The 23,593-nt window shown below is 34.1% G+C and overlaps 4 protein-coding genes across 9 annotated transcripts; 2 read left to right on the plus strand and 2 right to left on the minus strand.

Annotated features, from left to right (window-relative positions):
* The first annotated feature begins 607 nt into the window (after positions 1-607).
* Positions 608-2,609, plus strand: LOC102620124 (hypothetical protein). 2 transcript variants are annotated; one of them, XM_015534194.3, is made up of 5 exons: positions 608-940; positions 1,066-1,242; positions 1,350-1,424; positions 1,777-1,914; positions 2,010-2,609. In XM_015534194.3, exons 1-5 carry the CDS (start codon positions 938-940, stop codon positions 2,325-2,327), a joined length of 711 nt encoding a protein of 236 aa, XP_015389680.1. In that variant the 5' UTR covers positions 608-937; the 3' UTR covers positions 2,328-2,609. The 2 variants fall into 2 exon arrangements, with proteins under 2 accessions (XP_015389680.1, XP_006491453.1); XM_006491390.4 differs by lacking the exon at positions 608-940 and having other exon boundaries at positions 947-1,242.
* A 4,535-nt stretch (positions 2,610-7,144) lies between these two features.
* On the plus strand, positions 7,145-10,516 carry LOC102613910 (vesicle-associated protein 1-3). The gene is made up of 8 exons (XM_006490813.3): positions 7,145-7,386; positions 7,661-7,731; positions 7,839-7,920; positions 8,188-8,303; positions 8,398-8,559; positions 8,698-8,739; positions 9,523-9,600; positions 10,153-10,516. The coding sequence occupies exons 1-8, from the start codon at positions 7,335-7,337 to the stop codon at positions 10,264-10,266; spliced, it is 717 nt and encodes a 238-aa protein (XP_006490876.1). The 5' UTR covers positions 7,145-7,334; the 3' UTR covers positions 10,267-10,516.
* Positions 10,517-11,105: 589 nt separating this feature from the next.
* On the minus strand, positions 11,106-15,273 carry LOC102612831 (pentatricopeptide repeat-containing protein At3g14730). 4 transcript variants are annotated; one of them, XM_025092593.2, is made up of 5 exons: positions 13,249-15,273; positions 13,048-13,167; positions 12,300-12,638; positions 11,628-11,853; positions 11,106-11,483 (listed from the first exon to the last, which is right to left on the minus strand). In XM_025092593.2, exons 1-2 carry the CDS (start codon positions 15,149-15,151, stop codon positions 13,088-13,090), a joined length of 1,983 nt encoding a protein of 660 aa, XP_024948361.2. In that variant the 5' UTR covers positions 15,152-15,273; the 3' UTR covers positions 11,106-11,483; positions 11,628-11,853; positions 12,300-12,638; positions 13,048-13,087. The 4 variants fall into 4 exon arrangements, with proteins under 4 accessions (XP_024948361.2, XP_024948363.2, XP_024948360.2 ...); XM_025092595.2 differs by having other exon boundaries at positions 11,106-11,853; positions 12,300-12,548; XM_025092592.2 differs by having other exon boundaries at positions 11,106-11,853.
* A 4,016-nt stretch (positions 15,274-19,289) lies between these two features.
* Positions 19,290-23,082, minus strand: LOC102612530 (spindle and kinetochore-associated protein 1 homolog). 2 transcript variants are annotated; one of them, XR_008052849.1, is made up of 10 exons: positions 22,763-23,082; positions 22,548-22,672; positions 21,816-21,928; positions 21,643-21,718; positions 21,411-21,478; positions 20,802-20,907; positions 20,689-20,718; positions 20,279-20,392; positions 19,876-20,009; positions 19,290-19,513 (listed from the first exon to the last, which is right to left on the minus strand). XR_008052849.1 is itself a non-coding variant. In XM_006490807.3 (9 exons), exons 1-9 carry the CDS (start codon positions 22,857-22,859, stop codon positions 19,932-19,934), a joined length of 807 nt encoding a protein of 268 aa, XP_006490870.2. In that variant the 5' UTR covers positions 22,860-23,078; the 3' UTR covers positions 19,704-19,931. The 2 variants fall into 2 exon arrangements, 1 of the variants encoding a protein (XP_006490870.2); XM_006490807.3 differs by lacking the exon at positions 19,290-19,513 and having other exon boundaries at positions 19,704-20,009; positions 22,763-23,078.
* Positions 23,083-23,593: the final 511 nt, after the last annotated feature.

Below are 23,593 nucleotides of genomic sequence, written 5' to 3' on the forward strand. Positions count from 1 at the left end.
CTTTCATTCGACAAAACATTAATAGAAATGGAATGGAAGAGGTTTTAAAAAGTGAGAAAAGTATATTGGATGCAGCACAAAAAAATAATGTCCAAGACAAAATAAAAAAGAAAAATAGGGTCACTTTTTGAACGGCTAATATAATTCTGGGTTCAGTTATGGTGCAATTGTGGTACCATATTATAACTGTATTTAGCTATTAGATCTAACTATAATGATAATTATAGACTAAATTTAATGGTCGGATGCAGCTGTGCACCATAATTTTACCCTGTAATCCCACCCCACTTGTCTTTTTTTTTTTAAATAATAATTTCCCAACATTGTATGATATGTAACTGAGAAAAGTGACTCTTTCATATCTTGTCATTTAGCACTTGGCTGAGAGAGAGAAGCAGCAGCAACCCAACCGTACATAGAGTGCCAGATGCTCATAGCGCTAGGGTTTTTGGGACATGGGCGCTTAGTAAACAGCAGCATCAGAAAGAGGAAAGCTTTGATCTTGATTTGAGTTTCCAAAATTATTTATCCCATTTCCCATTTAGTGTTAACATTTTCTAAAAAATTGTGTGATTCCGTTCCCCAGGCCATTTCATTTTATTGTCATTGAGAATTCCAATTTCTCCAGCAAAACAGCAAAAAATTAAAAAAAATAAAAATTAAGACAGCTTACACACTAGAGTAGGCTAGATGTTGTACTATTATTATATTACTCAAAACATAATTCAACACCTCTATAAATGAAGCCAAAACCAAATCTCTATCTCTCTCTCTCTCTTCTCTTTCTCTTATTCTTACATCGGTAATAGTACCACCACCCTGTATCATTTGCCAGGAGGAGCCGCTCTCGTTTCTAACACTCTTCTTTCTCTATCGCCATAAATCCTGACTAAATTTTCTCTCTCATCAAACATCAAAAGATATCTCATATCATAACATGGTGGAGTTCTTTAATTCGTTCACTTCTCTATAATCTTGCGCCGCTTTAGTTTATCTCCTGCTGCAATTTGTTATTTTATTCTGAAAGTTAAATTGAATTATTGTTTCAATTATGTATATATGCAGTTGGTTTCTTCTCATCTTCCTCGCTGGCTTGAAGTTCTGTTCACTGAAAAGTTCTTCAACGGTTGCATAATTCACGAAGAGGAAAGAAAGAATGAAAAGAACATATACTGCTTGGACTGTTGCACTAGCTTATGCCCTCATTGTTTGTCCCTTCATGGCTCTCACAGACTCTTGCAGGTTCTCAACAAACACATTAATTCTAATTTCACTTACTTTTTTTTCCTCTTCCTAATTATTATTTTCTTCCAAAAAAAAATAAATTCTATGCATATTTCGTGTTTCAGATAAGAAGATATGTTTACCAAGATGTTATAAGATTGGATGACGCTGCCAAGTTGGTGGATTGTGACTATGTACAAGTAAGTCATTATTCTTGCTCATAACAAAAGTTAAAAAAAAACAATCTTTAAACTGTGAGAGGAACAAGCTTTAATTCCATTTTAGGTTTGTCTCTCTACATACTGACAAATTTATGAACTATGCCTTTGTTTAGTATAATTAAATACGAGAAGATGTATCTTTGCAACAATTCATGATGCGTTTGGGACCTCCACTCTTCTTCTATGTCCATGTTTATCAGTTGTTGCAAAATTAATCAATTGTAATAATACAATAAATTAACATTCTCTCAATTTTTTTGCGCTCTGCTACTCTTTAACTGTTCTTGCAACTATTGCTCAAAATCTTTTTTTCTGAATCTTTCTCCAACAGCCATACATAAACAACGGTGCAAAAGTGATATTCTTAAACCAAAGGCCACAGTCAAGGACCAGAAGTTCCGGCAACATTTGCAGCACTTGTGATAGAAGCCTCCAAGATTCATATCTCTTCTGTTGCCTCTCTTGCAAGGTCATTTCTACTTCAAATTTTTATCTAATACCCATTTCACTTCTCTCAATTTTCTCATCTGGGTTTCATTTATTTTTCTCTTGATTTGTTACCAGATTGATTATCTCATAAGAATAGAAGGTGGCCTTTCGAAGTTTTTCTTTGAGTGCAACTTCTTGCCCTTACCAGAATCGAGTTTTGAAAACGGTCTAATGACGCCTGACTCGATTCTTGAACCGGTCGGGCCGACCCGGACATCTTCTGGATCCGACGGATACGGAGGGGCTCTTGCATCCTGTGATACAATAAAGATTGTGAAGAAGAAGAGAAGTAGCATCACGGCATGTCGTTCGGTGTGTTCACCAGTACCCGAGATGTCGGTTGGTTTGATGAATAGAAGGAAAAAGACTCCACAAAGGGCTCCTCTTTACTGAATTTGTGTTGGTGCGATGATCCATTTGCTAATTGTTAATCGCAAGGAAGGACTTAGGACGGTAAGGCATTGGGGAAATTATGAGGTTGTTTTATTATTATTATTTTGAAAAGGGCAATTAGGGGATAAAATGTATATCTCCAAAATTTTGTGAATGACAAAACTCATTATGAGCAACAACTAAACGAGGCCCTCTTATTTATGATTTACTTCTACGATACTCTGATGTATTTGTATGAACCGTCAAATATTAGTAATCATATGTATCTATCTTTTATAGTTTCAGCCACGAAAGTTGCTACTCCATTAAAAAATCATTGTGTGCTCTTACTTGATTAACTTTTGACTTTGAAATTTAATCTGGTTAGGTAATCGATTTTACTTAATAGTGTGAGAGTGAAAGTACTAGAACTAGACCCCCCCAATCTTGATGAAGATCCTATAATTGTGCTCTCTTTCGTCATTTATCTTAATGTAATTTGCCTAGGATAAGAATATACTCTTAGGCTATGGTTATCATCATACACACACACTGGGTACTCCCTCTTCTGGTTGTGTCTCTGCGTTTGAGAAATTCCCTTCAATTTTCAGCCTATGATCGAGTATGGGGAACTTGTGGCATGTAACTGTGAAGAAATTATTGTCTTGTGTTTTTGTTTGTATATGCTTATAGAAGAATAACGACCCATGGGCTCCGTATATGTAGTCTATTTGGTTTCTGTCTTGTTTATGGGCATTTTCGGTTAACGAACTAGTTATTTATATTGGGTGGTATTGGTGGCCAAAGAAATCTGATAATTCATAAACATGGACATAGAAGAAGAGTAATGTCAATTGACAATTGCAAAATTAATTGGTCTTGTCCTTTTTTTTTTTTTTGGGGAATACATAGTACTTGTTCCAGTTTATACTAAGATATAAAATAGTCGCGGATCAAGAAAAGGTGGCAGTGGCAGAATAGGACCTTCATTTGAGGGTTACCGGAGAAAATGGATTATTAGTCCCCATGTGCCTATTTTTTTTAGGAAGGAAGGTGGCCGACATACATTGCCTCTTCTCTGGACTTTTAACCAATTGGCCCTCCTAGTCCTTGCGGACGCGCTCTTATGTGCTATTGCATTTGCTACAACTGTAAGCGATAATTTATTTATTTGGGTCCAAGCTTATAGTTTTGAACGGTCAAAATATCCAATGCAAATGGCATGAAATATAGCCAGCTAAAGAATTCAGCTATAATTGCTACGGCCTACGTGCAAAGATCGAGCAGCCCGGCTCAATTAAGAGTTCAATACGGCTTTTGCCATTCTTCTTGCAGAAGCAGGACATATATAGCAGGAACCACAATAAAACAAATAGTTAAAAACATTGGAACCGTGCATGCTTATTTAATTTACCCCAGCACTGAGCAACTTTGCAGGTCCCGTATGGGGTTATATTTATGCCGCTTTATAATAGCATTCAGTTTTGTTTTATCTATGTGGTGCCATCAATCTCAGGTTTGCTAATGCGCAAACATTCGTACAGCAGCAGGGGTTTTTACAAATCTGAAATAAAAGGTTTAACAAGCTGAAAAAAAAGAAATCAAGAAAAAACTAAATCATCATTAGAAAGGGGGAAAAAAAGGAAAAGAAGGGACCACATCACCACATACATAAACAAGAGAACTCATCAGAAACCTACTGGTCGACCGTTCCATGCATGTGGCTGTGAGCCTGTGAACCAGTCCAAATACAGAGCTTTGTTTGTTTTCCATTTCCAAGACAATAAAAATTTCTTCAAGTCTTAGCATATGAAGGCCAGCTCCATCGAAGCACATCCAAGTTCACTCGTTTAGACTTGTATCTATCTTACAGTAATTTAATTCAAACATAATGTGATTCTATACGCAACAATCAATTCAATACAATTAATTCAATTATCAAACAAAAGACTATAAGTATGAAACAAAAGAAATTCAAAACCATATGGTACTAAACAAACAATACCATAAAATGTAAATTAATTGAAAGCAAAGTTATTTTTTCCCTTTTTCATTGACTTTTGATCACTTGCATGTTATGCAAATATTGCCTCTTGGGGAAGTGATGAGGCCACACTGTGCATGCATGGTGTTCTCGTAGCCTAAACTGAAAAGGCCTCGTATAGTAACAAAATGCCGAGAGACATCGTTTTTGCACTGTTGTTGTTGAAGCAAAATTGGACTTCATCATGATGGGCGCTGGGCGCGGGGCGCGGCGCGCGGGCCATGGGTCTAATCATTCGGACGCGGAAGGGTAAAATTGAGAACTCGTAGCATTTGATGAAACAGCTGCGAGTAGATACGGGGTTCCTCGCGTACGCAAAGGATTCTTCCAAAGACGGGGTTTTTTCACGACGTCAGCAACGATAATGACGAGTTGAGTGAATTGGCTGTAAAAGTTTTTTCAAAAAAAATGTTCTGAACGTGCCCCCGAGGCCCCAAAGGCATCGAATAGTTAACTAAAAGTACATATCAATATTTTAAGATGATCCGCATCCAATATACGAATACGAGTGACTGACTGAGAGACAAAAGTTATTTTGCAAAAATTTAATTTATTAATTGGTGCTATGAATTCATTCACTTATAAATTCGGTAGTCCGATAATGAACAGCAAGGCCCCTCGGATGAATAGTTTTAGATTAGATTTCTTCCTTGAAAAGCACGTAAGTTTTTTTTTTTCATATTACTTACAATTCTATTTATATCAGGTTTTGGAAGAGGTGAGTGTGCTGTACACTACAAAATTTCATTCTAATGAAATAATATAATTAATTTACTTAAAATTAAAAGAGATAAGTAGTGTTATATGTTGCAAAATTTTATTCCAATGAAGTAATATAATTAATTCACTTAAAATTTAGAAAAAAAATCAAAACTTAAATTCTTCCCTTTCAATAACGAGATACTGCAAGCTTTTTTTTTTTTTTCCCATGAACCTCTTGACAGCCGCAATGGTGTTCGGATCAAGAGAATACGCTCATATTGGAGATTGTTGTATGAACTCTAATGTAGCTGTGGTCTTTACATATGTTCCGCAAGAAAAAGTTTTGTATGAGTGACTTATCGTCTCCGTTTTTTATATTTTTATTTTTATTGGTGATTTTTTTTCTTGTCTACTTGTTTTTGTTTTTTATTATTTTTTGATGACTTTGAATGTTCCTAAGGGAATTATTTGAATGTTATTGATTTTGATGAATAATTTAGGTTGCATTTTGGCTTACGGGTTGCTAGTGAGATTGATTTATCTCTATTATTTGTCAAATCATATCCATTATTCATGATATGTCAAAGAAGGATTTTTATATTTAGGATTTGACATGCACTTTTGAGTTGTTCATATTCTTTTGTAAGGATGGAATATGTTATGAGAAGAATGTTTAATATAACTTTTCCACCGTTTGATAAACTAATTATTTAATCATGCCATCTTAATATAAAAAAAAAAGCACCACTCAAAAGGGTGGTTGCCTTAATAATAATAATAATCTCATTCAATTAATATCAGTTCTTTTATAATCCTTTGTTTTTAACCAATCCATGTTGGCAAAACAACAGTGGAGGTTGCTGTTGTATGATGAGTTGTTGGTCTCGAGGGTATTACAAGTACGGTATTTTCGACGAAGCTCTTTCCTACATGCTCAATTAGGTTCAAATCCTTCATGCCTACAGTGGAGTATTCTCTTGGGCGTGAGCTTTTATAGTAAGGTATTCGTTGGCGAGTGAGGAATAGAAGAAATATTAGTGTTTATGATAGTAATTGGCTGTTGAGGATGAGTATTTTCAGGCCTACCTCTTCGGTTTCTTTGCCATGAGAGACAACAATAGATAATCTGATTCAGAATGGGAACTGCTGGCATACGTCACGTTTACAGGACCAATAAGTGTGGGCTGTATATTGTAAAGTCGGGATTCCTTGTGTGCTGGATCATCTACTGGGGTAGTGTTGGAATCTGATTTGGAGTTTAAAGGTGCCTCCTAAGGTTAAGATTTTTCTCTGATGAGCTCTTCATTTTATTCTCCCCATTGGAGTGAATTTAGTTAGAAAGAAAGTGTTGTCGGAATGCTTCCTATTGCTTCGATGGTTTGTCAAGTGAGACTCTGATGCACTCTTTGATTTGTTGTGATGTAGGTGAAATTAAACATAGATGCAGTAGTTGATGTAAATTGTGGCGTAGCGGGATATGGTGCTGTTGTGTGGAATCATGAAGGTTTGGAGATGGTTGTAGAAATTTCTCTGATCATGAAGTTGACATTGCTAAAGCCGAAGCCTTAATTAGGAATTGGTTTGTGGCGTGCTAGTAAGATTGATTAGTTTATCTATGTTAATAGTTGAGTCAAATTCGCGTTAATTTGCATTATTGATTTTGGGTAAGTTCAAGCTCAGTACTTACACTGAATTATTATGGATCTTTTCTAATGTAATCTAATTATTATTGCTAAAGCATTCTTTTTCATCTTAAGGGATTGTAATATAAGAGTGGATACATTAGTTAAATATTCTATCAATTATTTAGATTCTTCTGTTTTTGATTTTAACGAAGTTATCTTTCAAGGGAAAAAAAAAATCTAATCCTTTAGAAAAAAAGAAAAGAAAAAGAAAAGATAATTTCTTTCATAATCAGAAGACCTAAAAAAAGCGAACCAAAACTTTTAAGATTGCTCATCTAAGCGCATCAGCTATTAGGACCCCCCATGCCACAGCCGTCTAGTCACCGTTGGATTCCCACACTTTAATCCGTTAACCAAATCCACGACTTAAATTTGTCACAGCGATCACAGTTTACGAGGCATACTTATGTTACCATATTTTAAAAAACAACGAACTCCTTTTTCTTGCGATTTTCGCACCATATGTATTTTTGTTTTTCATCAAACCCTAATTTCTTTTTCTTTTTCTTTTTTAATTTCACAGAATCGACTTATACATTTGATTTATTGTAAAACGGAAAACGAAAAATCTGAAGAAATAATCTTTAATACAGAGCCATGAGTACGGGGGATCTTGTCAATATTCAGCCTTCTGAGCTTAAATTCCCATGTAAGTTCTGTTTGTTTCTCAAGAAATTTTGGAAGAAAAGTTCCTATCATGGTGATCGATGTTGCTTTTCACTTTTTCTGTCACGTGAGGTTCACATGAATGAAACCACGCTCTAACCTCTGTGTTTGAAATCGAAAGTTTAACTAATAATTTTGAATGTTCCATTTTGATCAATAATTTGATTGATACGAACAATTGGTTACACGGATATAATGTGCTGATTCCTTGAATTTCTATTTGTTGTCTGCATGTTTTATGGCACCTGATGAAATAGTTGAATTGAAGAAGCAGAGTTCTTGTTCAATGCAATTGACCAACAAGACAGATAAATTTGTAGCCTTCAAGGTAGCCTTTTTTAGGAATAATTGATATTTTTATTGTACTAATTTGCTTCGACTCCCATTTAGTTGTAATTGCATTTGTGTAATTTGTGGAAAATTTTCACTGGATAGGTTAAAACAACCAATCCCAAGAAGTACTGTGTTCGTCCTAATACTGGTATAATTTTGCCCAGAACCTCATGTGCTGTTACAGGTAAACGTACTCCATAACATTTGAACTAGTTATGCTTTCATTGTGGTTTTTGGTTATCTCTTTTCTCGGAGTGAGTTGCCTTTATGAGTATAGTTATATACCATCACCGTTTTTGTGGTGATCCTTTCTTATAAATTAGTTTGTTGACATACACTGATTATGAATTACTAGTTGATGGAGTAAAAAAATTCCTTTTTTTCAGTTTAATGATTTCTTTGTTTGATGATTTTCTTCAATGGTTTGTGCTGTGGAATGAAATTGTGGCAGTTACAATGCAAGCACAGAAAGAGGCACCGCCTGACTTTCAATGCAAGGACAAATTCCTCCTTCTAAGCGTTGTTGCTCCAGATGGTGCCACTGCAAAGGACATAGGGCCAGACATGGTGGGTCCTTTGCTGCTGTTCTTTTTTTTTTTTTGAAGTTAAATTTTGTGTTAAATCTTTCTTGGATTCTGATGGTGTCTGAATTTGATTGCAGTTTACTAAGGAGGACGGTAAGGTTGTCGAGGAGTTTAAGCTGCGGGTTGTTTACATTCCTGCTAATCCCCCCTCACCTGTCCCTGAAGGATCTGAAGAAGGATCTTCCCCCAGGGCATTCTCACAAGAAAATGGAAATCACCATAATTCATCATTTGATGATGTAAGAGTTTTGTAGCTGCTATATGAAATCTATTATTTACTTTTTGATGAGGTTTTGAGATACATCAATGGAATAGTTACTAAGGAATTTGGTTTCTGTATCATTTTGTGTATTCATTTTTTTTGTTATAAATCTTAGGTATCAAAATCTTTAGAGGTGCCCAAAGAGAAATCATCAGAGGTAAACGGTCCCTTTTGACTGTCTTTCAACTTTGATCGTTGAAGTGCCTTTATGAATGTTATATGATTGATTGAAGAATGATTTTATAATTTTGAGCAGTATTGATGTGTAATCCTTTTTTGTTTCTTCAATTTATCTTAAATGATTCCACGTTGTGTAGTTTCTTATATAAAACAGTGTGCCAGTTGGTGCTTGTTTCATGCTTAATATAGTCTCCCATGGGGGATGAGTACCATGTCCTGTTTGAACTTATGGCGAGTATGAAATGCGATAACGCAATGATAATTCATTGACCAAAACTATGGAAGGTTTGAGAATGGTGCAACAGTAACATATTCCTTTTCGGGTTTTCCTGTGTTGTGTGTTATTTTAAAATTATGATGCTATATGAAGATGTTGTTCTGTTGAATGATAACAGACCAGGAGAGTTTGTGAGAACTAGGCCCAGATGCAGGCTTCTCTAGTTCATACTTTATACTGGTAATCTTTGTAGGCAGATCTAATGGTTTGTTATCTATACTCCACTTGGGCTTGCGCTGAACTAAGGTGTAGGACACATGGTGCTACTTATCAATGTTAGATGTTTCAAGCGGTTGCTGGGCGAGCATATCTCCTTTTGCTGTGTGCTTTGTATGAGTTACAGTTTTATCATTTATTTTCTAATGAATATTATCTTTGAAATTGAAAGATATCTGCGCTACACTTTATTGCAGTAGTGCATTGTTTTTTATTATTGCTATTGTGCATTCACTGTCAGTTTTCTAATATACTAATCTTCTTCAGGCTTGGTCAATGATCTCTAAGTTGACTGAAGAGAAAACTTCTGCTATGCAACAAAACCAAAAACTACGGCAAGAGCTGGTTGGTTCAGATATCTTCATGTTGAACATGTTTATGCCTTGTATACAATGTTTAACACACACACACACATAATGTTCTCACATGTGGATGTACACATGAAATTGAAATGCGGACAGAGCTAAAAGACAAGAAAATACAGATTCCAGTGCACGGTTTTCTGTCTTTTAGTGTATTGGAGTTCTTATTCTTTTTCTTTTTTTTCAGTCTTTTAGTCCCATTTGCTTGAATTTTTTGTGCGGACATCTCCACCTAAGCATGACTCTGTGTGTGTGTGTGTGTGTATACTATACATGTACATATATGAGTGTGTGTGTGTGTATCATGGGATGATCTAGAGGGCAAGATAGAGCCAGAAATTGGACTTGTTGCACTAAATCTACACATATATTATCTCTTTTGCTGTTACTAATTTGGACCTTCGTAACTTCATTTAAATTTTATTGGTTTATATTGGGGCCCTCGAGGTTATTGTGTCTGTCATATTTCATTGTATGTGATGCAAAAAGTATTTTATCATCTGCGAAACTTCTGTTAACTATAAAAATTGTACAGGAATTTGTGAGAAAAGAAATTAGCAAAAGTCGTGCTGGTGGTTTCTCTACGGTGTTTGTTCTGCTGATTGGTCTTCTCGGCATCTTGGTTGGCTATCTGGTGAAGACAACTTAGCAGCTACTGTCCATGAAATTGGTGGATCTGAGCTTGGATTTTAGTGATATTCCAATATTACTAAACACCATTTTGCCTTTTAATGTGTATAATTTTTAGCCTCGTTATGGATTCTTTACAATTTCTATGATTTGATTTGTTTCTTTGGGCGTGAAAACTCCGCGTGTTTAGTAGGTAGGTTCAGGCTTTTGCGAACCCGAAAAACAGAGACGGTTGGGATCGATTCAATCATATTCACCTTGTTGATTCATTTCTGTGATTCTTGAATTTGTAATACCGAATAACAAAGCGTGCGCGGACATAAGAACAGAATGCATAATCCGTTAATGTAAAAAGCAATGGAGCTCGTAAAGAATCTAAGATCACCTGCGTATTTCCCCGATCCAAGTAAGCAACGTGTCGTGTAGATTGGAATTTTATGTTTTTCAGGAACACAATTCAATAACAAAAATGCTCTTGGAATAATCAAAATCAAACTTATAAAACCAACATTATATGGTTCAGAGTTAAGATTAATCGAGATTAGCATGAATTGCTACAATAAAATTACTTGTGCATATACAAGATCTTCACCGAAACCAATTATATTCCATAAATAATAATATAGTAAAACTATTAGCGAGTTAAAATCTACTTCAAATACTATGAAAATTAAAAGTTTTCGTGTCTTAGGGTCTAATCAATTACATAATCTTTCAAGCTAATAAGATTAGCTTAGCGGTTTTGAATTTGATATCTATCTTCTTCTCTTACTTTCCATGAACTCCACCAAACGCACCCAAAACTCCAGATAATTAAGCACAGGGACCAGGCATACCGTTAAGTTTCATAACCTGTGGTTAGTAGTGAAAAATTATATTTTTAAATAAAAAAATAAACAAATAAATAAAGAAGGTTCCAAACAAGCTCAGAAAGCCATAAGTCAAACCCGTTCAAGAATCCCCTTGCTTCTCAGCAAAGTTCAAATAGTCTTGCCATTTCTTCAATTCGCTGCCATAAAGTGGCTTAAAGAAGCCTTTTGATTGAGGCTCAAAGCAATTTATTTTTTTTACCTTCCAAATGACATGCCTCCTTATAGATCTGTTCCCCAATGAATAAAATATTTCTAGCTAAGCCAACAGGTGATAATATATTGGAGATTTCACTGTCCTCGTAATATGTCAGGACTTCACTTGTTTCAGGCACAAATTCTGTGGGCAGCAGCCAACTTCTTTAAACTGAGGAAAATATAAACCTATCATTCAGTAAGCATATAACTAAAAGTAATACCATATGGTCCACCGAGCAGATATCAAATTACATAGAAAGAACAAAAAATGTTGTCCCAGTGTGCAAATCAGATTGAAGAAGCTGAGACATACTTATAACCATTAAGGAGCAAGAAAATCAACTTTTTTCTTGAATACTATCATTGATGATGTAACTTTTTCCTTGGAAATCTCAAAGTTTGCGCATATATTGCGCGTATATCTGAGCTGGAGAACCCCCAATAATTCTGAAAGCAATCAAGAACAAATGTATTTGAATAATCCCACAAGGCGCGGCACAGGCAATCCTTCCCTATAAACGACACCCCTTTTGAATAATCTGCAAGATAATTGGAACATTTTGAACAAGGGAGAATATACTAGGAATTGCATAGAACAGCAAGGCAGGTGCATCGGAGGAAATAAACTTTAAAGCATGAAAGAAGTAGAAGACAAAAGTACATTTATAGTTATATGCAGGAAAAATTGACAGCATGTGTTAAACAGTTTAAGATAATTCAATTGTCCATATATAGCCAATTCATAAAATTCATTACACATTAGCTGCAGAGAAACATGGGATTACCAAAAGAACCAGAGTATATTGTACTGCAAGGAAAAATTGCTGTGTTGTACAACTCTTAAATGTAAATGTAAAAATAGACTCAACAAAAAAATACGCCAAAATATCTATATCATGCATGCCTCGTGTTGTTAATTAAAAACTTGTTAAGCATAGAGAGACAGTGCCAATTGAGTACCATCAATAAGGCATATGACTGTTACCAGGAACATGACTGGTTGAACTGAGAATACTATTGCTTCAAGGATGCAAGTGTCCCACAAAGTTTTCAGATGCTGCTTTTTACAGAGATCAAATCACTTCTCTTCTTGGTACTCGGATTTCCTATGGCCATCGGGAGGAACTTCAGATGCCAAATTACAATAGTGAAACCACACATCACTGGAATATGTTGCAGATTGCATGGATTGCTCAAAGACTTCAACAACCCTTGTCAATAGTGCACAGCATGCCTTCCTCCAGTAACCATAGCACAAATGGAAGTCAGCCAAAAACGAGTTGTATACCAAACGTATCATCTCTGTGTCATCTTGCAGTTACAACTTACGACAAAGAATGCCATATGTGAGTTATAGCACACCAATTAATCCAGAAGCACAAATAAATTTTGGATAACAATAGTACTTGCATATAAACTATACTGGAAGAAATGAGCTCTTGTCAGCTACCATTTTAATTTTTAAGAATTTAATGGCAGAAGCAAATAACATAAGCTAACACAGCAAAAAAGAAATCAAATATGTTGTCCTAGATTATACCACACCACAGATCTAAAAGTTGCTGTCACTTTGCTGCACATAAAAAACCTTCCGCACCAATTTTAAAATCTTAAATTCTGCAGTCTTGATCCTTGCTTTTCGTTGTTGTCACCAAATCGTTTTTGTTAATAATTTCTTAAAAAAAGGCATTAAGAAAATAAAAACAGTTTTTATGGTTGAATATTGAACTTACAGGAAAGGAATTCTCGACTTCATGATATGATTGAAGTTCATTAATCAAAGTCTAATGAGCCTTTAGCAATAACTTCTTCCAAGTAGAGTCTGTGTTTTTCAAAACCAGATGCTGTGCTGTCTGTTGAATCAAGAATCGGACATAAAATTTAAGCTTTGGGGGAAAAAAAAAATTGAACAAGAGCTTGACTGTTTTGTTTACCGCTGTCAAAAAGTGTTCCTGCACAGCAATCTCCATGCTCACGCAGACGTGCAGTCAATGAGTGCAATTCAGCATAAATAGACTTAGCTTCGGGATGTGACCGATCACTGCTAATAAAAGTGTGCAGACCATCCTTGAGTTCAATCCAGCTACACCCTGGATTCTTCCTCACATTTTGTTGCCTCATTGTATGTCTAATATCTAACACTTCTTCATATTTACCACCGGCTACATAGATGTTTGACATTAATACATAATTTCCACAATGTCCAGGTTCAAGCTGAAAAACCCGCTGCGCAGCAATCTCAGCAAGATCCGTGTTCCCATGAAGCCGAGATGCTGCCAATAAAGTCCTCCATACTACTGGGTTTGCTTCATTAGGCATTGCTAGTGCCAATTCATAAGCCTCATTAAGCTGGCCAGCTCGACCAAGCATGTCAATCACACAAGTATAATGCTCAATGGTTGGAACTACACCATATCTGGATTCCATTAGTGGCAGGAACTCACGTCCTTGGCTTAAAAAGCCTGAATGGCTACAAGCCGACAGTACACCCACAAATGTAACCTCATCAGGTTTAAGTTTTGCCTCACACATACATGAAAACATATCCAATGCCTCCTTGCCTTGGCCATCCATGCCATAACCCAATATCATAATGTTCCATGATGCCACATCTTTTTTGCTCATCTTAGTAAAAACCATTTGGGCATCTCTCATACTTCCACATTTTGTATACATGTCCATGAGTGCATTGTTCATAAACACATCATCAATATCCTTGCAACTCCCATTTTTTGCCAGCCCATTAACAACAATGTATCCATGAATCTGTCTACCATGCATCAATGCTGCCAAATGCGAACAGGCAGGAAGCACCGTTGAGAACGTCACCAAATCAGGCTGAAACCCAGCACTTAACATTCTATCAAAAAGCCTCAAAGTCCCGTCATGATTACCACATTGTTCATGAACTGTCATGATTGAGTTCCACGAAAATATATCCTTCTCCTCCATCATTTCAAAAATCTCCAGTGCCTCACCAACACATTTCCCTTTCCCATACATATCAATCAAGGCATTCATAACCGGAACACCTGAATCGTACCCCATTTTCACCACAATTCCATGAACCACTCTCCCATTTTTGAAAAATCCCATCATAATAAGGGCCGATAAAACCCCAGTAACTGTGAACCTACTCATCCAAATACCTTCTTTGCTCATCCTCCTAAAAACCTCCAAAGCTTTATGAAATTCCCCAATCTGCGCATACCCGTTAACCATCGCATTCCAAAGAACAACATCTCTAAGAGGCAATTCCTCGAACACTTTCAGTGCCTCTTCCATAAACTGACACTTCAAATAAGTATTAACCAAAGCACTGCCTATATAAACATCCAAATCTAAGCCAAGTTTAAACACCAATCCATGAATCTTTTTAACCTCCAGAACTGCCATAACATCACAGCAACACTTGATCAAACACGGAAACGTATATTTATCAGGCAAAACACCAAGTTGTCTCATGTGGTTAAAAAAATGCAATCCTTTAAAAGCAAAATCATTTGAATAAAATCCAGAAATCATTGCATTATAAGTAAAAACATTAGGTTCGCAGCTCAAATTGTTAAATACAAAAAGGGCATATTTCATCTGGCAGCATTTAGAATACATGTTAATAAGGCTAGTTATTGATAAAGGGGAGTCGATAATGCCAGTTCTGAGCATGTAAGAGTGAATCTCTTGGCCCTTTTGAAGGTTCGTTTGGTGGGCACATAATTGAAGAGAGGCAATACAGGTGGCGAGAGTAAAGGGATGGTTAAAAGTTTGGTTTCCGGATGAAGTGGAGAAATTGAAACATGAAGAAAATGGATTGATTCTTGAGATTTTGGACAGCATTGATGAGATTTTATTGTTTTCATTTGAGAGGAGACATGAATGTTGTGAGTTCCTTTTATGTTGTCAAATGTGGCGAACCCTCAGTCACCCCTGACTCAGAATAAACCATAACAAACAATTCGCATAAAATAAAAGTAACGGTATTTTGAATTTCTTCCACGGTAACGGGCTTTTCTTTTCCTAAAAAGTAGGACCCAACTGGCGGAGCAGGCCTAATAAATATTGGCCCGTTAGTTCTGCTGGGCTTGATGGGCTTCTAGGAGCTACTAAAACAATAGGCCTTTTTTTTGTTCTGAATGGAAATTTAATTAAATATTTAAATAAATTGCTCCTTTAAAAATATTTTTTTCACCCACCGCATTTCATAATTCATGTTTATTATTTTAAATTTTAATTAAAACATATTTTTTGAAGAACTTTTAATAATTTAAAATATGAAAATTGAAATTATATATAAGAAGAAAATAATTTAAGATTTTAAGATTTATATGTAATTATAAATTAAAAAATGGAAAGAAATACTATTTTTAGGGTGAAACTTAATGACAAGATGATTGATTTTGAAATTTATGAGTTAGGCTCCATTTGATATAGCTTTTCAAGTAAAGCTTTGAGAAAAAAAATTTTAGTTATTTGGTAGTCGACGAGAGCTTTTATTAAATACTATTAAAAATTGCTTTAATAGAGGAATGAAATAAAATTGTGAAATAAGTATAGGATGTTTTACACAATTTAACATTTTTAAAAAAAATCAATATTTACTTGCAAAAGTGAAAATTTTGAACTTTTCTTAGTATATGCAAAATAACTTAATCCCTAAAAAACTTTATTCAAAACAAAACCAAATAACAACGAAAAGAAGTTTAGAAAAAATTTATGGGATTAAATTAACACTTTTGACAATTAGATAAATCATACTAAACATGCACTTAGTATTTATAAATTAATCTCGGGTACAATTATCTTAAATAAAATAAACCACAACTTCAATTACCATGGAACTTTTCAGGTTTGAAATAGACATATCGAAATTTAATATTATGAAATTTTGGCTTGTTTCGACAGTATTACACTATTCGTTTATAAGACCAAACATGATACATTCATAGTTTTTGACAATTTCAGACAGTAACCGACCAATTTGACAAATCCATTAAAAATCAATTGTTAGTTCAATTCATTCTAAAAATCTCCAATCTTGAAATATAAACATTCAACTTTTATTACTTAAAATTTCAAGTCAATCAAGCATCGTTAGTCACATTTCAAAGCAATCAAAATCACGATAACAATCCAACAATTCTAAAATTTTCTGTAGAATTTATAAACCATTTATCATCTTTTCACTTCAATAATCAATTTTTCCATCAGCTCAAACATCACCAGATCATATGTTTAAAGCAAAATTGGACATGCAAACAAGGATCAGCTTTGCTTTTCAGTTTTGGTATAACAAAACATCAATTGCCCAATGTTACCTACCTAGGTTATAAGCTTTAACTTCCTAGCCTCTTAAAGCTCTTAGTCACCTTCTCAAGTATTAACCTCGGACTTGTAATTGACAAAAGCCTATCCAAAACCTAAAAGATCAAAGAAATGATAATCAATCGAGGGTTTTTAGCCAAAAACAAGAGAAAGCTAACTATCATGTACTACTTTCTTCAGCTTCACCAAAATTTTTATCCCCCACACCAGGTTCTACGTACTCTCTCTAAAGCGTAGAAGGAGAAAGATATATCAATGGTTGGACAACAATGGTGAGTTAAGAGTTCTGAGATAGCATAAGAATAGCTTACAAAAGCTTCAAAATTAAACCAACAAATTTGAGACAGGCTTTTTGCCTTTGGTTTTTGGTTTTGATTTTGGTTGATGAAAGAGATCTACATGGTTTTGTTTTGTGAGTTTAACCGATTCATAAAAGCATGATTCAGTAATTATACACTAGATGATAGTCTGCTTCACAACATTGACGTAATCCAAATGAAATTGTTTAAGTTTTTTTTTTTTAAATGATTTAAGTATGAAATTATCGACTTTCCCTCCATTCCAACTAAAATATAAGAATGGCATACAGACAGTAGGAGGTGGGAGTGGAATTACAGCAAACTAGAAATACAGTGTAGTTGAGGGGAGGAGCTAAAAATAACTCCTCTTAAAATATAGATATGGTCAAAGTTTTGTTTATTTTGCATTGAATGTCTGCTACTGGTTGGTAGTATCATGCAATTGAAGAAATTACAGTTCAAACGTTTTGGCTATTGCCAATTTCCTACATCAATGAAGTCCTCTTTTTATACTGTGGTTGGATAAAGTTATAGCATTAAAACTGTTTAATAAATAATGGTTATTGTGGTTTAAAATTTAAGTTAATTTTATTTGACACTTATACAATAGAAATATATAACATCTTTATTGTTTTTTCAAATAATTATTTAAAAATCATATTTATCACATATTATTAATATTTATTTTATAGTTATTAACTTTTTTTCATTGTAGTTATATCTTTAAATCCACAACACCTGAATGCTAAACAAACTAAATGTTTTTTAATATGAATTATTTAGGTTATTAATATTTAGAGTGGGGATATTTGAATATCCTCATTTACTCTCTACGTCCTATTTTTAGTTAAGAATTTTATTATGTAAATAATTTTTGAAAAATTAATTAAACAACCTTTTCTTCTCTTTCTCTTTCTAATTTCATAAATTTTCATCAATTCATTTAGATAGATTCTTTTAGTTGCAGATATTTGATATCACTAATTAAGAAGAATAAAACCCATCATTTAAAAATGAACATCAATAATTTTTTACCAAATATAGATGCTAATGAATATATTTTAAAAAAATTATTATATATAGAAAGTATGAAATAGAGATTAAATATACTAAGAAAGACAAAAAAATGAATTTAAAAGAAAGTGATATCAAGGGTTTATTTTGTATAATATGAGAGTAGAGAGAATATGCAATTGTAATGTAGAGAGAAAAAGAGATTAGTGAAAATTTTAAATTTTTAATAATAAATTTATTTTTTTAATAAGTATACAGAGAAATTTGATACATTCAAATAATCTCACTCTAATAGTTATATGTATAGAGAAAAAAAAACACATCATTATTACAAGACCCAAAAAAAGAAAAAAATTAACTACAAGATTAAAAACAAAAAAAAAGTTCACTCTACCATTTGGCAAAGAAATGGATCCAACTTAAGGACCTATTGATAAGATTCAATTGTACCAAACCTAACCTCAAATATATTGGAAAACAACAAAGAAAAGCAGTGGTTGGCAACGGGTAACAACAGTGGAAAGTACGAAGCTACACTCAGAAAGTGGTCTTCTGATTTTGTGTAATTGCAAAATCGTAAAGACACCATAAAATAACTAAAAAATGCAGCATAAAAAATAACTAAAATATAATTATAAAGCCTCTATGTGTCTAAATAAGTAATTTTTAAATAATTTTATTTAATTAACCATCCCAAATTTAAAATCTGAGGAAGTAACGTAGCGTTTGTTTTTTTTTTTTTTTGTCTAAAATCTAAATAAGTTTGAATTTTTCTTAAATTTGAATAGATCTAAATACGAAAATCTAAATAATATGTTTGTTTTTCTTTTTTTAATATCTAAATATAAGTAACATCTTGTTTGTTTTGATAATAAAAAACATCTTAAACTTAGTTACTTGACATTTATATTCTTGTAAATTAAAAAAAAAAAGAGGATTAGATTTTATAGTTTAGAAAATAAGTTATTTTACAGAAATATTTTTTGAATATAATATTTATTTATCATTCAGACATTTTTCCATTAAAATAAAAGTCATAAAAATTTACTTTTTTTATTCAAATGTAAATATCTGAAAATCAAACATAAGTTCCAAAAAACAAACAAACAAATTTTAGAAAAAATCTAAAATTAATAAAATTTCAAACTTCAAATATTTAACAAACAACCTCTAAGAGTCAAAATTAATTTGGTCTTTATCTATGTCTCTATCTTTTAAAATAAAATGGTGATAGAACTATAAATTCTTATATAATTTTTTTTTGGGATAAACTACAATAATATAAATTCATTAATTGAATAAAATATAAAATAATAAAAATAAATCATTAAAATAAAAAAATTATTTAATCAAATCAATTAAATTATACCACATCAATTTATACTACAGGAATTTACAACTTTATCATTCCCATTAATTAATAGTAATAGCGGGAGCCGTTGGCGCAGTGGCTCCAATTTCTGAGCCTGGAGTGAGGGACAACGATGACCGTGGCGGCGAGGACAACGGCAGCCTCGGCCAGATAGATTATGTTGCCAATATTTCTCTTTTCGACAATTGGAGGCTGCAATCACATACCCCAAAAGGCCAACCCAAAAGTGAGGGCAATGTTAACAAATCCGACTTTTGTTTGTTTCAGAAATCAGAAATTTAATAAATCAAAGGACCAAAACCCGGGGTTGTATTTATAATTGCCGTGGTACCCAAGACTGAGTATGCGCACTTATAGGATTGGTCATGGTTATTGCCGTATAGGATGAAGTATGTGGAAATTGTCATTTTGTTGTGGTAATGCTGCTATTATTGAAACTGTGGATTAGAAACAAAACCTTTTTTTTTTTTCCTTTCCCAATAAAGGGCTTGGTTCTTGCGGAGAAGACATTGGGTACATCACAGGTCCAATTCTGCGGACAATTGTGTGCTCACCTCATGCCGAGAAGTTACAGCATTCTACCATTTGATATTTGGGAAAGCAAGACCATTCACTGAGGCTTCAAAAGAATTATCACTCTGTGATGTCCAATCCTTGTCTCACTAATGCGTCCAAGGTGACGAAGGACCTGTAAAACATCACGACATAAATCACTTGCAGTTTCATGCCTAAGAAGTTACAAACAACAACTGCAACTCTGGCTATTACCCATAAACACATGTTGTCCATGTATATACACATCTGAACATTCTACAAGGCTACATTCTCATTAACAAATTTTGAATCTTGTGAACAAAGAGAATGATAATTTCTGAAATTTTATTTTGGATCTCTAAGCATTTAGAACATTAAGAGCATTTAGGATGGGTCAGGAGCACAAGAAAAGAAATCACTTACAGTTAATATTGCCTTTCCAGTGTTGTCAAGCTTCAACGAGGGTCCCTTTACATCATTTTCAAGAAAAAAGTGTTTCCCCTTCACTGCCTCGACAGTTGCAATATCTCTTAACTCCTGCATGTGGCAGTATGTAAATCAGTTGCATAAATTAACAAGCAAGAACTATAGTTAGCAACTTGAAGAGGTAATCGGCACTGACAAGTTAATTATATGCCACTTTTTTGAAATAATAATTTCCCCACATTTTCAAATGTGGCAACAAAATACCAATTCTAATCTGCCCCTTTCAGACACTTCAGAACGCAATTGCTTTGTGCTCCTAAAGATCTCAGAAAGCACTCGATATTTTTTTGGGAACTGCCTAAACTAAATAGCAAATACAGGTGATGCAACCCAATCAAGTTACTTACCAGGGCTCTTTCCCAGAGATTTCCCGCCAACTACATGAAGAGGTAAAACAATAAGTACAAATGCAAGGTCCTATAAGCAAAAATAATAAAGTAATAAAAAATTGGATCATGACCTTCTTCTTTGGGGCTGAAATAAGGTGGGCATTGGCTTCAGCATAAGTTGCCATATCATTTACTGCAGCATTAACCTTCTCTAGAGTGAGCCTGCCTCTCATGTATCTGCACTTGACAAGAGTTAGCACAGGAAATTGAGCAGAATATCATCAAATAAAAAATGTTCAAGGCACCACAATAACATCATTCTATTGAAGAGGAGAAAAGAAAAAGAAATTTTAAAGCGTCTGACCTAGTGCCAGCAAATTATTCATGCAATCAATATATAAAAATATATATGTATGTGCATGTAAGTGTGTGTGTGTGTGTGCATAAATGTATAAATGTACATGCATGCCAAGAAAAATTGTTAACATTGTTGTGATTCTCAAATAATCTCCCGAATACAAGTTGGAACACCAAATAAAAGATATGCTTAAAAGAAAATACTAAAGACACGTTTAATCTGGTGGTATTTCTTGTTTAAGAACTTGATGTCAAAAAGGCAAGCCTAAGTCCGTATTGAAATGTTGAATTTGCATCCTATTGTGGTACACAAGCAAAACGTTTAGCTAGACTTCATTCTCAACAAATAAAATTGTATGATTAAAAAGGAGAGATGTGCTTACGAGGATAGAGAATCCAGCTCATCAGAAGTTATGTACCACAGTGGTGGAGAGCCACGACCCTTTTTCTCCTGGAATTGACAGCAAACATAGCTTGAGGGAAATGAATGTATTTAGATAATTTTCTCATATTGTGTGGGTCAAGATAATTTTACTCTCCAAAAACACATGCATCTTTTGACAGATTCCAGCAAAATCCTTGATGAATGTTGTTTGTTTCCATTAGATTGCACACCTTGGGTAAAGCTGCTGGCTCCTCAGGTTTGAACGACACAGAATTGGATTGTTGCTTAGAGGATTCTGGCAGCAAGCTGAAACACAAAAGTAGCACAAGTATTGATCATCTGAGGGAGGCGAAATACAATCAAACCATCAAATCACAAAAGTATCTTAAAGTTACAGGATTACGTTTTAGTAGTATTCAAATCTAACATGCTCATTGTCTGAGAGAGAGATGATGAAGCATAAGAAGACATATTCTGCAGTATCTTCTGCTGTCGCAGAGACGCATCAATGAGTTTCTGCAATTGGAACAGCAAATCAAATTACATCAACAAACAAATTAGGATTGCTCAAAAGAAGGAAAAAAAAAACTAGGAGCAGATGCTCACCATTGTGATCAAAATCAAATTAACCTATCAGTAATGATCTCAACTCAAACAAACAACAATATGTGGATATATTAGTCTTTCAGTTTCCAAATACTATATAAAACATAACTAAATTCTTTATAAACTAAAACATAATTTCTTTACTCTCTATCTTCACGAAGCAAAAGTATCCATGTAACACTTTGAACTCAACTTTAAAAAAATAACTTTTCACCAGAGTTAAAGATGGCTTAATTCAATGGAATCCACATTTTAATCGGATAGCATATCAGGGACTCAGAATTATGACTGATGTTATAACTGCTTTCACAGATGCTTCTAGATCGTGAACTTAAGGAAACATGTGGCCAAAAGCTTCAAAATTCAATAGTTTTCAGTCAATTTGTAAGCAGCCAAATATAGGGAATTCAGAATTAAAATCGAACACTCAATTTCACCGAATCTCAAAAACTATCTCATATTAAACCCTAATTCGAAGAAGCAAAAATTAAAACCCTAATTGACAAGATAGAGTAGAGAAATATAGTACTTTAGCTTTAGGAATAGCCTCAGTCTCCTCACGCACGCGGCTCTTGATCGCCTGCACCTGCAGCTCCACAGCCTTTACTGCTGCGTCAATCGCCGACAGATCAGCGACGGTACTGACTGGATACACTACACGCAAAGAAGAGAAACAGTAAAAATAATATGTCGCCGTCTGATTCAAAAATAAAAAAATTGTGATTGATTTCCTAGTTGACTCACTGTTTCGAGCGATAACGAGTTCTTGTAAGTCAGCGATTCGAGTGTTGAAGGAAGATATTAGAGAATCAAGCGAAGATCCAGCTTTCTTGACATCCATATCTATAATTCCCTATCTCTCTAAGCTCGCACTCTTTTTCTCTCTCTAAAAGTTGAGTTCGTTTTTGGGATTTGATGATGATTTCAAATCTTGAAAAACCTCTGGTGTTTTTGGAGGGAAATTTTCTAAGAAAGCGGGTGACCAGCAGAGAACGACGTCGTTTTCTAAAACTAAAGTCGTCTCAACTCTTATTTTTTTAATTAAAAAAAAGACTCATTAGTTTAAAAAATGTCCTTCTTCTAAATAATAATCTCCCTCATTTCCGGGGGGTAAAAAAGGCTTATATCTGTCTTTAATTTATGACGTGGTGTTAATTGTCCAACTAAACTACTAAAGAGTAATCTTAAAAAAAAAAACTACAAAAGAATAAAAATAAAAATCAGACCAATGTCCGCTTTCCTAATTTACTGGGCCATATCGAAGGCCCAATTTTCACGCAATCAGCAAATAATTGTCCGAATGAGTCTGACTTGTGTGGCTATTTGGACCCAATTTTTCATTTATATAGAATTATTATTCCGATTACAGGTCTTCTATAAGTAAATAATGTATAAAATTATTTTTTCAATTTACTGCATAAAAAGTATTATTTTATTTAAAAAATATTATTTTATTACTCACTTAACGAGCTAGCCATGCATTCAGGCATGGTCATTCTATTGGAGTTGAAGAAAAATGAGTGAATTCAAGTTGAAGTTGTTGACTAGCTCTCAAATGATTAGCTTTAACTACAA

The sequence above is a fragment of the Citrus sinensis genome, chromosome 3 (genome assembly GCF_022201045.2).
Source record: "Citrus sinensis cultivar Valencia sweet orange chromosome 3, DVS_A1.0, whole genome shotgun sequence".
Classification (NCBI taxonomy): Eukaryota; Viridiplantae; Streptophyta; class Magnoliopsida; order Sapindales; family Rutaceae; genus Citrus; species Citrus sinensis.

Excerpts from the sequence above, each read along its gene's own strand:
- LOC102620124 (XM_006491390.4), top strand. The coding sequence starts at position 1,060 with ATGCAGTTGGTTTCTTCTCATCTTCCTCGCTGGCTTGAAGTTCTGTTC. Across the intron at positions 1,425-1,776 it reads TGGATTGTGACTATGTACAA|CCATACATAAACAACGGTGC; the intron begins GTAAGTCATTAT and ends TTTCTCCAACAG. Across the intron at positions 1,915-2,009 it reads TCTGTTGCCTCTCTTGCAAG|ATTGATTATCTCATAAGAAT; the intron begins GTCATTTCTACT and ends ATTTGTTACCAG.
- LOC102612530 (XM_006490807.3), bottom strand. The coding sequence starts at position 22,859 with ATGGATGTCAAGAAAGCTGGATCTTCGCTTGATTCTCTAATATCTTCC. Across the intron at positions 22,673-22,762 it reads ACTCGTTATCGCTCGAAACA|TGTATCCAGTCAGTACCGTC; the intron begins GTGAGTCAACTA and ends CTTTGCGTGTAG. Across the intron at positions 21,929-22,547 it reads AGGCTATTCCTAAAGCTAAA|AAACTCATTGATGCGTCTCT; the intron begins GTACTATATTTC and ends TTCCAATTGCAG.
- LOC102613910 (XM_006490813.3), top strand. The coding sequence starts at position 7,335 with ATGAGTACGGGGGATCTTGTCAATATTCAGCCTTCTGAGCTTAAATTC. Across the intron at positions 8,304-8,397 it reads AGGACATAGGGCCAGACATG|TTTACTAAGGAGGACGGTAA; the intron begins GTGGGTCCTTTG and ends ATTTGATTGCAG. Across the intron at positions 8,740-9,522 it reads CCAAAGAGAAATCATCAGAG|GCTTGGTCAATGATCTCTAA; the intron begins GTAAACGGTCCC and ends AATCTTCTTCAG.
- LOC102612831 (XM_025092595.2), bottom strand. The coding sequence starts at position 15,151 with ATGCTGTCCAAAATCTCAAGAATCAATCCATTTTCTTCATGTTTCAAT. Across the intron at positions 13,168-13,248 it reads AGGAACACTTTTTGACAGCG|ACAGCACAGCATCTGGTTTT; the intron begins GTAAACAAAACA and ends TTGATTCAACAG.